This window comes from Salvelinus fontinalis, chromosome 31, assembly GCF_029448725.1.
Source record: "Salvelinus fontinalis isolate EN_2023a chromosome 31, ASM2944872v1, whole genome shotgun sequence".
NCBI classification, from domain to species: domain Eukaryota; kingdom Metazoa; phylum Chordata; class Actinopteri; order Salmoniformes; family Salmonidae; genus Salvelinus; species Salvelinus fontinalis.
The window spans coordinates 22,530,607-22,544,462 of NC_074695.1; the positions used below are offsets into that span (position 1 = coordinate 22,530,607).

The 13,856-nt window shown below is 42.0% G+C and overlaps 1 protein-coding gene across 2 annotated transcripts in view; it reads left to right on the top strand.

Moving 5' to 3' along the window:
* Positions 1-13,856, top strand: part of LOC129829828 (coiled-coil domain-containing protein 50-like) — a 40,817-nt gene that overhangs the window by 16,201 nt on the left and 10,760 nt on the right. For both annotated transcript variants that reach the window (XM_055891770.1, XM_055891771.1), the window contains exons 3-5: positions 2,277-2,339; positions 2,442-2,577; positions 2,851-2,944. In XM_055891770.1, the coding sequence (XP_055747745.1) occupies positions 2,277-2,339; positions 2,442-2,577; positions 2,851-2,944 (293 nt within the window). The remainder of the gene's footprint in view (positions 1-2,276; positions 2,340-2,441; positions 2,578-2,850; positions 2,945-13,856) is intronic.

Below are 13,856 nucleotides of genomic sequence, written 5' to 3' on the forward strand. Positions count from 1 at the left end.
AAAGTGACTGCAGTTTCTACTGGTCATTGTTTTCAGGCTTGTTGTATTGGTGCTAACTAGGTACCAAACTAAAGCTAGCTACCCCAGAAGTTACGGTCAAATAAATTATGCTTTATTACCAACGCGGCATTGTAAACACATCGGGCATGGCCGGTGTTTGCTTGTTTGCAGACTTTTTTGTACAGCTTTGACAGTGCTACTGTATCTTTATTGACATTCAAAAGACCCAAACGGCGTTCCATAATATGACAGTTTAGCGTGAAGCTAATAGCAGTGATGCTATCACTGTGTAACTCCGGTAGGGCACCATCAGAAAAATAGTGCACTTGGTTGTGTTAACCGGTGCTCGACCGTTCGGCGAAAGCCAAACATCACCCACGAAAGAGAACGGTTGATTGTCAAGGGCAATGAATTCCATTATCTTGGCTTTAATGGATTTCGCCTTTGAGTTCTCTCTCTGAAATTTCCTTACTCTTTCAAATGATTGCTCGTCTTGACTGCTCGATCCACACAGCAGACATTGTGGGCTAGTTTAGGAATGCTGTGTTGCACGTAAGCGTAACATTTTACATGGCTTCATTACATCATGTACCTTCATTATATAGGTATGCACGTCAGCTTGGACATTGGTTTTGCACATCGGGCGTTAAATTCGACATTGGCCGATACCGATGTTGGCATTTTTAGCTAATATCGGCCGATTCCTATATGTTCACCAATATATCGTGCATCCCTAATTTAATGTTGTAGTAAGCTGATCTGCGGTATTGCCATGTTCGGCAGGTGGCCAGGCCTGTGTTATCTCGGTCACTGATGGGGGAGCTGTGGCTGTGTAACACAGTCGGACCATAATGCAGCAGGGTGATTGATTTGGGGGTCAGAGGTCAGGAGTCTTTAGATGCTGCTGTGGAATGTCTTGGGGCCCCTGCCGGCACCCACAGGGGCCCGGGCAAGGGAGTAGGTACTAAAGATATTTTCTGCACCAACTGCTCTGTCCCCTGCAGGAAAGAGTCTGATGGTCTGTTTACAGATCTTTTTAATGCTTCTCCCACATAAAGACAAATATACCACAGAGTTCAAACATTACACTTTTTATGTGACAAAAAATAAAGAAATTGAAATTCATTGAATTAATTGACAATCTACACTAAATTCTCCCCTGTGTAATGCATAGGAGGCTGGTGGGAAGTGCAAAAGGAGGATGGGCTCATTGGAATGAATGGAATAGAGTCAAGTATGTGTTTTCCTGATGTTTGACGTGTTTAATACTGTTCCATCAATTCCATTCCAGTCTTTTACAATGAGCCCGTCCTATAGCTCCTCACATCAGCCTTTGTTGCAATATAGTCTGTGGCTGTAGAGAGGAGTGACAGTAGAGGCACTGAAAGAGAGACCTTGGTGGGGCCCAGGCCCGGCCCAGCACCTGGTTAATAACCACGTCTGGTTTGGTGCACTGTTACACTGCAGCTGCTGACAATTCCAGGCTGGGTGTTCCTCTGAGACTCACTGGGCTGCCCTCCAGCTCCAGCCACTTTGGTCATCAAACTACAATAATAGATCTACCTGTCCCAAACATGCAGAGATGGCTTGTGTTGTGTGAATAGCTGCCTGTTTAGATGTAGGCTGTTTAATGAACTATATACCTTTCCATTGGCCTCTAGTGTGATTGGGACATCATGCAATGGGTAACTTTTGTTGTGCTCTGAGGGGACACCGAGAGCTGTGCCAAAAACATCAACTGCCCACTACATTGTGTCCATGCAGCTCCATTCAGCACCAGTCAGATGTTTTGTCACTGTACCACACTGCCAGTTGCTGTTTTCAGTTCATTATTGTGCTCCTGTAGATCTAAACATCTCCTAGAAATATTTTGTGGCCGCAAGTGTGTCTCTCTCTATTGATTGTCATAAAAGACAAGCGGTCATTTCTTTCCCAAGATATGGCCACATTTTATGACATTGAAATATGAGTTTAAAATGTGTTGCTAATGTGCATTTATGTCTATAAATAAAGCCCTTTTTGTAAAAAACAACGAAATAAACTAGTTCTGATTGGCTGGGCCTGGCTCCCTAGTAGGCCCACCATGGCTGCACCCCTGCCCAGTCATGTGAAATCCATAGATTAGGGCCTAATTCGTTAATTTCAATTGACTGATTTCCTTATGAACTGTAACTAACTAAACATTTTGAGATTGTTGCATGTTGCGTTTTTTATATTTCTGTTCAGTATAGATTGCTAAAATTCCTCTTGACTAACGGTCATGTCTTCTCCTTCAGTGTGCCATGTTTTTGCTGTCCTGGAGGATGGAGCATTGGCACAAAACCTACAGGAACAGGAAAGTAAGTCCAACATCCCACACACCCCTCAGTAGTCTGTCAGAGTTACTGTAGTAGGTGGTCCATGGCTGTGTTTGTGTAACCCTGAGTTCCCCTCTGTCCCAGTTGAGCAGTACTACACCACCAACATTCAGAAGAACCAGCTGGTGCAGAATGACATCCGCATCGCCAAGAGGCTGCAGGATGAGGAGGAGGAACAGAGAGCTCAGCACAGAGCCCTGAGCCAGGCGTCTAGACAACTGTAAGGACACTGTTCATTTAAATAAACACTTCTTGCACGCAGGCACACACACATTTTTCACCTCACTCTCCATGTACCCTCTGTTTATTTTACTGTACACTGTGTCACTATTTTTTTTAAACTATCTAGACTGTCTCCATAAACAATTCCTACATAATCTAAACGATCGGTTTACTTGTGGACCCCTGTCAATATTGTACTTACTGTATATGAAACACAGGGTGGTTTGGTCTCTGACAGTAATCCATGCCCCTGTCCCTTCTGTGTACCCAGTGAGGAACAGGATTCGAAGTATGCCCGGATGATCCAGGAGGAGATCCAGAGATGTGCTGATGAGGAGGCTCAGAGGAGGGAGCAGGAGGATGAGGTGAGCTGCAGATGTCTTCTAATTTGATTTGAGGAGAAACTTGAGGTTCCAAGTGGTTCTTTACAATACTGATATTGTACTCACTAATCAAGTGGATTTCCACTAGCTTCCTGTAGATAATGGAATGTCATCATTTGAGTTTCCCCAGGGACCAAATGGCTCGAAATACAGTATAATGTGGCTCTGTAATGAATGAGGTCACATTGGAGCTGAATGCTGCACTCTCTGGGCCAGGGTTTACCCACTCAGATATATCTACTCAACCAGAATACTGGGAGACGTCAATCTGAGCAGGCTCAAAGGCCACAGAGACAACCTGTGATCTATTATTAATCTGAATGACAAGTTTAATCTGAATGAGCAGTTTCCCTGATAATTTACTCTAGGTTATGCTCCATCCCTCCTGCTCTGTCTCACTGAAGATTAGTGTGAGGAGAAACATGCTAGGTAGATGCAGAGGCTTGATCTGTACCACTTTGTACAATATCATGTCTAAAATGAGTGCATGTAAGTTTCTACTTTCATGTATTATCTAGTTGGTCAACTGTAGAAAAGTAGCAGGAATTTTCAATCTACTGTGTTAGAAAGGAGCTATTTGACAAAGTGATCAGGGAGTTTCATGAAAAGGAGCTTCCTTTTATAGATGTAGCTTCTCTCCAGTAAGTTGTAGATAAACTGACCTCTAACCCAGACATAAGGAGAACATCCCATCCATTACCTCTCTGCTTCTGCCATAGTAGTAAGGCCAGACCAGTCCCTACTATGCACACAGGAGCCAGGCCTAACAATATACACAAGCTAGAGTAGACACAGAAGGATTTGTGCATGTTTTTTTATTTTTTATTTTTTTTTATCCCATTTTGTCCCCAATTTTCGTGGTATCCAATCACTAGTAATTACTACCTTGTCTCATCGCTTACAACTCCCGTACGGGCTCGGGAGAGACGAAGGTCGAAAGCCATGCGTCCTCCGAAGCACAACCCAACCAGCCGTACTGCTTCTTAACACAGCGCGCCTCCAACCCGGAAGCCAACCGCACCAATGTGTCGGAGGAAACACCGTGTACCTTGCCCCCCTGGCTGGCGCGCACTGCGCCCGGCCCGCCACAGGAGTCGCTGGAGCGCGATGAGACAAGGATATCCCTACCGGCCAAACCCTCCCTACCCCGGGACGACGCTATGCCAATTGTGCGTCGCCCCACGGACCTCCCGGTCGCGGCCCGCTGCGACAGAGCCTGGGCCCGAACCCAGAGGCTCTGGTGGCGCAGTTAGCACTGCGATGCAGTGCCCTAGACCACTGCGCCACCCGGGAGGCGATTTGTGCATGTTTGAGCAAACATTCAGTGCACCAGTATAGGACTGTTTAAAGCTAGACTCTTTAGTTGCTACATCAATTTTTGGACTTCTAAATTAATTATATATATACCTGATTCTTGAAGAATAGGACTTATCCAGTGCTTTCAGGAAGTAGTCATACCCCTTGACTTATTCCACAAATTGGTGTTACAGCCTGAATTCAAAATGGATTCAATTGTTTTTTTTCTCACCAATCTACATACAATAACCCATAATGACAAAGTGAAAACATGTTTGAAGCTGTATTGAAAGTGAAATACGCCAATACTAATTTACATATGTAAGTATTCAAACCCCTGAGTCATTAATTTGTAGAAGCACATTTGGTGGCGACTATAGCTTGGAGTCGTCTTGGGTATGTCTATCAGCTTTGCAAATCTGTTGTATGGATTTTTCTTCCTTGCAGATTTTCTCAAGCTCTGCTGATCACCGCCACTCCCCATCTAATTTAACAATCTTCCAAGTCTTTCCACAGATTTTCAATGAGATTCAAGTCTGGGCTTTGGCTGGGCCATCAAGGGCTTTCACATTCTTGTTTCGATCCATTCCAGCGTTACTTTGGCTGTATGCTTGGGGTCATTGTCCTGTTGGAATGTAAATCTTTGCCCCCAGACTAAGGTCGTTTGGACTCTGAAGCAGGTTCTCATTAAGGATTTGCCTGTATTTGGCTCAATTCATTGTTCCCTTTATCCTGACCAGTCAGTCCCTGCCGCTGAAAAGCATTCCCAGAGCATGATGCTGCCACCATCATACTTCACGGTAGAGATGGTGTTATACCGGTGATGAGCTGTGCCTGGTTTTCTCCAGAGATAGCACTTTGCATTCAGGCCAAATAGTTTAATTTTTCACATCAGACCACATAATCTTTTGCCTAATGCTCCGAGTCTTTCACGTGCCTTTTTGAAAACCGCAGGCATGCTGTCATGTGCCTTGTTTTTAGGAGTGACTTCCGTTTGGCCGCACTCCCATAAAGCCCAGATTGGTGCAGAGTCTGGGTAGTTTCATATATTTTTTTCTATTTCTCAGTGATGTAGACCACAGTGCTCTTGGAAACTTTCAACACTAGAAATGGATTTATACACTTCCTCAGATATCCAGTGCATTTGGAAAGTATTCAGACCCATTATCTTTTTCCACATTTTGTTACTTTACAGCTTTATTTAAAAATGGATTAAAATGTTTTCCCCTCGTCAATCTACAAACAATAACACATAATGACAAAGCAAAAACAGGTTTTAGAAATTTTAGCAAATGTATTTAAAAGAAACAACGGAAATGTCACATTTACATAAGTATTCAGACGCTTTACTCAGTACTTTGTTGAAGCACCTTTGGTAGTGATTGGTAGTGATTACAGCCTTGAGTCTTCTTGGGTATGATGCTTGAGTCTTCTTGGGTATGGTGCTTGCCTACGTAGCTGTGAGGGGAACGGCACCTCAGTACCTTCAGGCTCTGATCAGGCCCTACACCCAAACAAGGGCACTGCGTTCATCCACCTCTGGCCTGCTCGCCTCCCTACCACTGAGGAAGTACAGTTCCCGCTCAGCCCAGTCAAAACTGTTCGCTGCGTTGGCACCCCAATGGTGGAACAAACTCCCTCACGACGCCAGGACAGCGGAGTCAATCACCACCTTCCGGAGACACCTGAAACCCCACCTCTAAGGTATACCTAGGATAGGATAGAGTAATCCTTCTGACCCCCCACCCCCCCCCTTAAAAGATTTAGATGCACTATTGTAAAGTGGCTGTTCCACTGGATGTCATAAGGTGAATGCACCAATCTGTAAGTCGCTCTGGATAAGAGCGTCTGCTAAATGACTTAAATGTAATGTAAATGTATGACACTACAAGCTAGGCACACCTGTATTTGGGGATTTTCTCCCAATTGTTCTCTGCAGATCCCCTCAAGCTCTGTCAGGTTACACAGCTATTTTCAGGTCTCCAGAGATGTTCGATCGGTTTCAAGTCCGGGCTCTGACTGGGCCATTCAAGGACGTTGATACTTGTCCCGAAGCCACTCCTGTGTTTTCTTAGCTGTGTGCTTATGGTTGTTGTCCTGTTGGAAGATTAACTTTCGCCCCAGTCTGAGGTCCAGAGTGCTCTGGAGCAGGTTTTCATCAAGGATTTCCCTGTACTTTGCTCCGTTCATCTTTCCCTTGATCTTGACTACTCTCCCAGTCCCTGCCGCTGAAAATCATCCCCAAAGCATGATGCTGCCACCACCATGCTTCACTGTAGGGATGGTGCCAGGTTTCCTCCAGATGTGATGCTTGGCATTCAGGCCAAAGAGTTAATTCTTGGTTTCATCAGACCGAGAATCTTGTTTCTCATGGTCTGAGTCTTTAGGTGCCTTTCGGCTTGCCCCACCACCACAGAAAGCACTGAGCTAGGCTGAAACACATTTTGGAGCTGACTCACTCAAGAAAACCAAATAGACCTTGTTTGTGGCTTTTAACTCAATTTATTATATATATTTATATATATGCATGCATGTAGTTGAAGTAGGAAGTTTGCATACACCTTAGTCAAATACATTTAAACTCAGTGTTTCACAATTCCTGACATTTAATCCTAGTAAGAATTCCCTATCTTAGGTCAGTTAGGATCACCACATTATTTTAAGAATGTGAAATGTCAGAATAATACTAGAGAGAATTATTTATTTCAGCTGTTATTTCTTTCATCGCATTCCCAGTGGGTCAGAAGTTTACATACACTCAATTAGTATTTGGTAGCATTGCCTTTAAATTGCTTAACTTGGGTCAAATGTTTTGGGTAGCCTTCCACAAGCTTCCCACAATAAGTTGGGTGAATTTTGTCCCATTCCTCCTGACAGAGCTGGTGTAACTGAGTCGGGTTTGTGGACCTCCTCCTTGCTCGCACATGATTTTTTAGGTCTGCCCACAAATTTTCTATGGGATTGAGGTCAGGGCTTTGTGATGGCCAATACCTTGACTTTGTTGTTCTTAAGCCATTTTGCCACAACTTTGGAAGTATGCTTGGGGTCATTGTCCATTTGAAAGACCTATTTGCGACAAAGAGTTATCTTCCAGAGTGTCTTGATGTTGCTTCGATATATCCACGTAATTTTCCTACCTCATAATGCCATCTATTTTGTGAAGTGCACCAGTCCCTCCTGCAGCAAAGCTTGCCAAAACCATAGTTTGTTAACAAGAAATTTGTGGAGTGGTTTAAAAACGAGTTTTAATTATTCCAACTTAAGTGTATGTAAACTTTTTACTTCAACTGTATATTACATTGTTTGCAAACTGATATGTGACTCGTATTAATGCCAAAATAACATGCAAACATGCAAGCTCCCCAAAATGTTGTGTGTGTATATTAATATACATCTCTTTTATAGTTATAAAACTTTTTAATAGTTGTGGGGCTCAAATCGCTGCCACACTTGCCGTGAATGACGGGTCACCCCTGCTTGACGTTGCTTTACAGTGGCTTGCAAAAGTATTCCACCCCCCTTGTCATGTTTCCTATTTTGTTGCCTTACCACCTGTAATTAAAATAGATTTTTATCATTTGATTTACACAACATGCCTACCACTTAGAAGATGCTAAATATTTTTAGTGAAATAAGATTAAAAAACAGAACTTGAGCGTGCATAACTTTTCACGCCCCAAAAGTCAATACTTTGTAGAGCCACATTTTGCAGCAATTATAGCTGCATGTTTTCCCTCAAGAATGTCCCTGTATTTAGCTCCATCCTTCAATTCTGTTCAGTTTCCCAGTGCCTGCCGATGGGAAAAACATAATGTTCTCGGGGTGATGAGAGGGGTTGGGTTTGTGCCAGACATAGTATTTTCCTTGATGGCCAAAAAGCTAAATTTTAGTCATCTGACCAGAGTACCTCCTTCCATATGTTTGGGGGGTCTCCCACATGCCTTTTGGCGAACACCAAACGTGTTTGCTTATTTTTATCTTTAATGAAAGGCTTTTTTCTGGCCACTCTTCTGTAAAGCCCAGCTCTGTGGAGTGTACGGCTTAAAGTGGCTCTATGGACAGATACTCCAATCTCCACAGCAGAGATTGTTCAGCTCCTTCAGGGTTATCTTTGGTCTCTTCGTTTCCTCTGACTAATGCCTTCCTTGCCTGGTCTGTAAATTTTGGTGGGCGGCCCTCTCTTGGCAGGTTTGTTGTGGGGCCATATTCATTAAAAAAAATTATAAGGGATTTAATGGTGCCCTGTGGGATGTTCAAAGTTTCTGATATTTTTTATAACCCAACCCTGCTCTGCACTTCTTCACAACTTTGTCCCTGACCTGTTTGGAGAGCTCCTTGGTCTTCATAGTGCCGCTTGCTTGGTTGTGCCCCTTGCTTAGTGGTGTTGCAGACTCTGGGGTCTTTCAGAACAGGTGTGTATGTGTATGTATATATGTATGTGTGTGTATGTGTGTGTGTGTGTGTGTATATATATATATATATATATATATATACTGAGAATATGCGACACTTAGATTGCACCCAGGTGGACTTTAACTAATTATGTGACTTCTGAAGGTAATTGGTTGCACCAGATCTTATTTAGGGGCTTCATAGCAAAGGGGGTGAATACATATGCACGCACCACTTTTTTGAAACAAGTCACTTTTTTTCACTTCACCAATTTGGACTATTTTGTGTATGTCCATTACTTGAAATCTAAATAAAAAACCATTTAAATTACAGCTTGTAATGCAACAAAATAGGAAAAACGCCAAGGGGGTGATTACTTTGCAAGGCACTGTAAGTCAAAACTTTAACTCGGCAACTCGGGGAACCTTCATTGTCGTCTTGGAAGGCAACTCCAGTGTAGATTTGGCCTTGTTTAAGTTATTGTCCAGCTGAAAGGTGTCTGGTGGAAAGCTGACTGAACCATGTTTTCCTCCCAAATGGTGCCTGTGCTTAGCTCAATTCCATTTATTTTTAATGCTGAAAACTCCCTAGTCCTTGCTGATGACAAATATACCCATAAAATGATACTGCCACCACTATGCTTAAAAACGTATGGATTTGTACTCAGTAATGTTTTGTATTGGATTTGCCCTAAACAAAACACATTCGGGACTAAGAGTGAATTGCTTTGCCACATTTTTTTGCAGTATTACTTTAGTGCCTTGTTGTAAACGGGATGCATGTTTTAGAATATTTTTATTCTGTACAAGCTTCCTTTTTTTCACTCTTGTAAATTAGGTTAGTATTGTGGAGTAAGTACAATGTTGTTTATCCATCCTCAGTTTTCTCCCATCACAGCCATTTCACTAAAGTCACCATTGGCCTCATGGTGAAATCTGAGCGGTTTCCTTCCTCTCCGGCAACAGAGTTAGGAAGGAAGCCTGTATCTTTATAGTGACTAGGTGTATTGATTCACCATCCAAAGTGTAATTAACAACAAAATGATACTTATTTCAACATTTAATGTTTTATTCATTGGTCAATCATACGCAAACAATTGAATTGACCACAGGTGGACTCAAATGAAGTTGTAGTCTGCCAGCATTTATAAAAACATGCTTTCACTTTGTCATTATGGGGTGTTGTGTGTAGATGGGTGAGATCTTTTATTTATTTTAATCCATTTAGAATTCAGGCTTGAACAAAGTGTGGAATACGTCAAGGGGTCGGAATACTTTCTGGAGGCACTGTATATGCGTCATGAGTTTAGTCCAACTATCATACCCCCATCAGAACCCAAAATATAATCCTTTTTTACTCCTATGTTTGTAAACAATGTAAATGTAAACACTCTATAGCCTCAAAATATGGTTAAAATATAATTTTGATATCATTGATGGTCAGTCCATCCATAGCTCTGTCTGAATGTCAATGTTTTACATTTAGTTTTTAATTTGTAAAAAAATCTGAAAACATAATTGCACTTTGACATTATGGGATGTGTGTAAAACGGTGACACACAATCTCAATTTAATCCATTTTAAATTCAGGCTGTACACAACAAAATGTCAATACTTTCTGAAGGTAGTATATAATTAATTAGAAGAGTGAGAAAGGGGTCTTGTGGAGAAATGGTCAGCAAATGGCTCCAGAGACCAGGCCAGGTTATCCAGACTCACAAAGACAGCTTTCTCCTTCCTTTACTCTTCAGATTTCCTTATTGAAGTTAGCTGCCTCAGAATCTCTCATAAAGGATCCTTGTTCAGAGTGAGTGAAGTCAGAGCAGACTGTAGGTGTAGATCATTTAGTAGCTTGGCCCCCGAACAGTAGTGTTGCTGAAAGTGGTGGTCTCGACACTGAACAAAAATCGAAACGCAACATGTAAAGTGTTGGTCCCATGTTTCATGAGCTGAAAAAAAAGATGCCAGAAATATTCCAAACGCACAAAAAGCGCATTTCTCTAATATTTTGTACACACATTTGTTCACATCCCTGTTAGTGAGCATTTCTCCTTTGTCAAGATAATCCATCCACCTGAGAGGTGTGGAATATCAAGAAGCTGATTAAACAGCATGATCATAACACTGTTGCACCTTGTCCTGGGGACAATAAAAGGCCAACCTAAAATGTGCAGTTTTGTCACACAACACAATGCCACAGATGTCTCAAGTTGAGGGAGTGTGTAATTGGTATGCTGACTGCAGGAATGGCACACATACACAATCCGTCTCTCAATTCTTAAAAAAACTTTAACTTGTCTTCTCACCTTCATCTACACTGTTTGAAGTGGATTGTTGTGTTAAAGCCTGAATTTAAAATTGAATAAATTGAGATTTTGTGTCACTGGCCTACACACAATACCACAATGTTAAAATTAAAAGCTGAAATATAAGAAACTCTTAAATTCATAGACAGTGCTGTGGATGCAAGGACTGATCATCCATGATATCAAAATGATATTTTAACTATGTTTTGAGGATATAGTGTGTTTATTTACATTGTTTTCTGCATGCTTATTTTGGGTTCTGATGTAGTACGACAGTTGGACTAAACTCATGACGCTCAGTGCCTTTCAGAAAGTATTCATACCCCATTTTTTTGTTTGTTACAGCCTGAATTCAAAATAAAAACATTACTACACACAATACCACATAATATCAAAGTGAAAACAAGTTTTTATAAATGTTGGCAAATTTTATTTCAAATGAAAAGCCTAATAAGTGCTCACACCCCTTTGCTATGACACTCCAAATTAAACTCAGGTTCATCAAATTTACTTTGATATTCCTTGAGTTATTTTGTTAAATCCACTTCAATCAGTGTAGATGAAGGGGCGACGACGGGCTAAAAAATGATTTGAGAGATTTGAGACATGGCTTGTTTATGTGTGCCATTCAGAGGGTGAATGGGCAAGACAACAGATTTAAGTGCCTTTGAGCGGGGTATGGTATTAGGTGCCAGACGCACCAGTTTGAGTGAAGAACTGCAATGCTGCTGGTTTTTTTATGGTCAACATATTCCCGTGTGTATCAAGAATGGTCCACCACCCAAAGGACATCCAGCCAACTTGATGAGATGCAAGGTTAACTTTTTAAGCAAAATATTAGAATGTAGCCAGCTACATTTCCTATGATAAACATTACAAAATATGAAGACATGCATAATTTTTGCAAAAAAAACAACGTTGCTTTTTCATTGTAAGCTCATTTACTTGTGTTGCTGCCTGCGAAAGAGAATTGCACTTCTTTTGAAATTTGATGAAAATGAAGCTGTTTTCTGCTGAATGTGTTGCCCGAATGTATTTTCTGTGAAGGAAAACTATAGTCGCACGTTCCTGATCACTATTGAAGCAAAAAAACACTTAACTGTCAATATAAAACGCGACCCCTGTCAATACACAGCTGGACTCACCTGCTCCCGTTTTCTCCTGTTGTGCTACTTACAAACACACGTGACTGGCTCAACTGTTCTGGGGAACTACGGTAAGCTTCATAATGTCAAATAATGTGACAGGTCAAATGAAGAACATGATCTGCTTTATGTCCTAACTTTTTGCACAAGTTGACTGCAGGTATTAACTTAAGTAGCTAAAAATATATTGAAAAACTTAAGTTTCAATGTTGATGATATTGAAAAACCATCCCGTGGCTATTTCCAAATAACACCCAAGCCTGATAGTCATATTCTACTTCCAAGGTCATTGTGAATGCCTAAAAGACAGTCCGAGCAAATTCACATTTATGTAACGTTGACTGATGTAGTGTGTTGATTAAATATTAGCATCCCTGCTGACCGTGTGTTTAATTGTGCAGCAGAACAGAAGGCACCAGGCAGTGCAGTCAGTCTGAATGCCAGTTCCCCATGGCACTCCCTGGGCTAACCTGCCATGTCAAGCTGCTAACTGTCTGCTGAGGCTGGCAAGGCTAAGCTGGCTAAGCACTGGGATTTAGCCAACCAAGAGGCTCTTAACACTTGTCATTGAAGGGTTTTTTTGTACCGAAAGGGCCCACCCCTCAACATGCACTATTTGATCTAGTTGTCTTGGGTCTCTCTCTTTATGGAGGGTTGTGGTGCCTCTTGTTGGGATGTGTGTTGTCCTATATTTTATTTTGAATCCCCCGTCCCCGCTGGAGGCCTTTTGCCTTCTTATAGGCCGTCATGGTAAATAACAATTTGTTCTTAACTGACTTGCCTATTTACATAAAGGTTCAATAAATAAAACAAATCTACAGGTGGCATCAAGGGAGTACTGATATGGTTTGTTGTCACCTTCACAGACCCCCCCCCCCCCCCCCCTGCATGTATCAATGGTACCGCACATTTCCGTTGTGTATAATTTGTAGCACAGGGCTTCAATTCTGTCTCAGAGGAGGCAGAGCACAAGTCTTTTTTGAGGTCAAAGTTATAAGGGTGGCAGTGGCATGCCCAGTTGACGAGGTGTTAATGAAAGTAAAGCAGCCTACTCTCTCAGCAATTTTTCCAGACCAGAGCCCAGCCGCCGAGCCAGGCAGAGGGAGATGAAAGGTTGGCCTTCTCTGTTTCTCTGGTCTGCCTGCCTGGCCTCTTATTTTCCATTGAGTCAGCCCCCAGGCCTTCCTGAAATTACCAGCCTGGCCTGGCCATCTGGAGCTACCCTGTTCCTAGATCTGTTTGTGCCATTTTGCCACAATAACCATAGGAGTTGGTAAGACCGCACAAACCGATCTGGGACCAGGCTAACCCGTAGCAGGTTTTGTGATGAGCAGCCACTGTGGTCATGCTATATCTCCCTCATAATGGAGACATAGTGGCTCTGCATTCAGCAACACTTCCACTGTCTTTCTAGTGCAGGCCACCCAGACTGTCTATACAATTACAGAGACTAGTTGTCAGTCTTTGTCATGTTGCAAGTTTCCACACGTCATTAAATACTATTTAGTTGTAGTGCTATTATTTCCACAGAGCAAAGCAAAGATACATTTGTGTCGTGTTCTGAAGAGTCTTTGATGTTTTGTTTGTCCTTACTGATTGAGTTAACCCACTAAACCACCTGACAGTGATTGAGCAATTGGATCCTTGCAGTGGTGTAAAGTACTTAAGTAAGAAAATTAACTACTACTTAAACAGTTTTCAGGTATTTGTACTTTACTATTTACATTTTTGCAAAATTTTACTTCTACATTCCTAT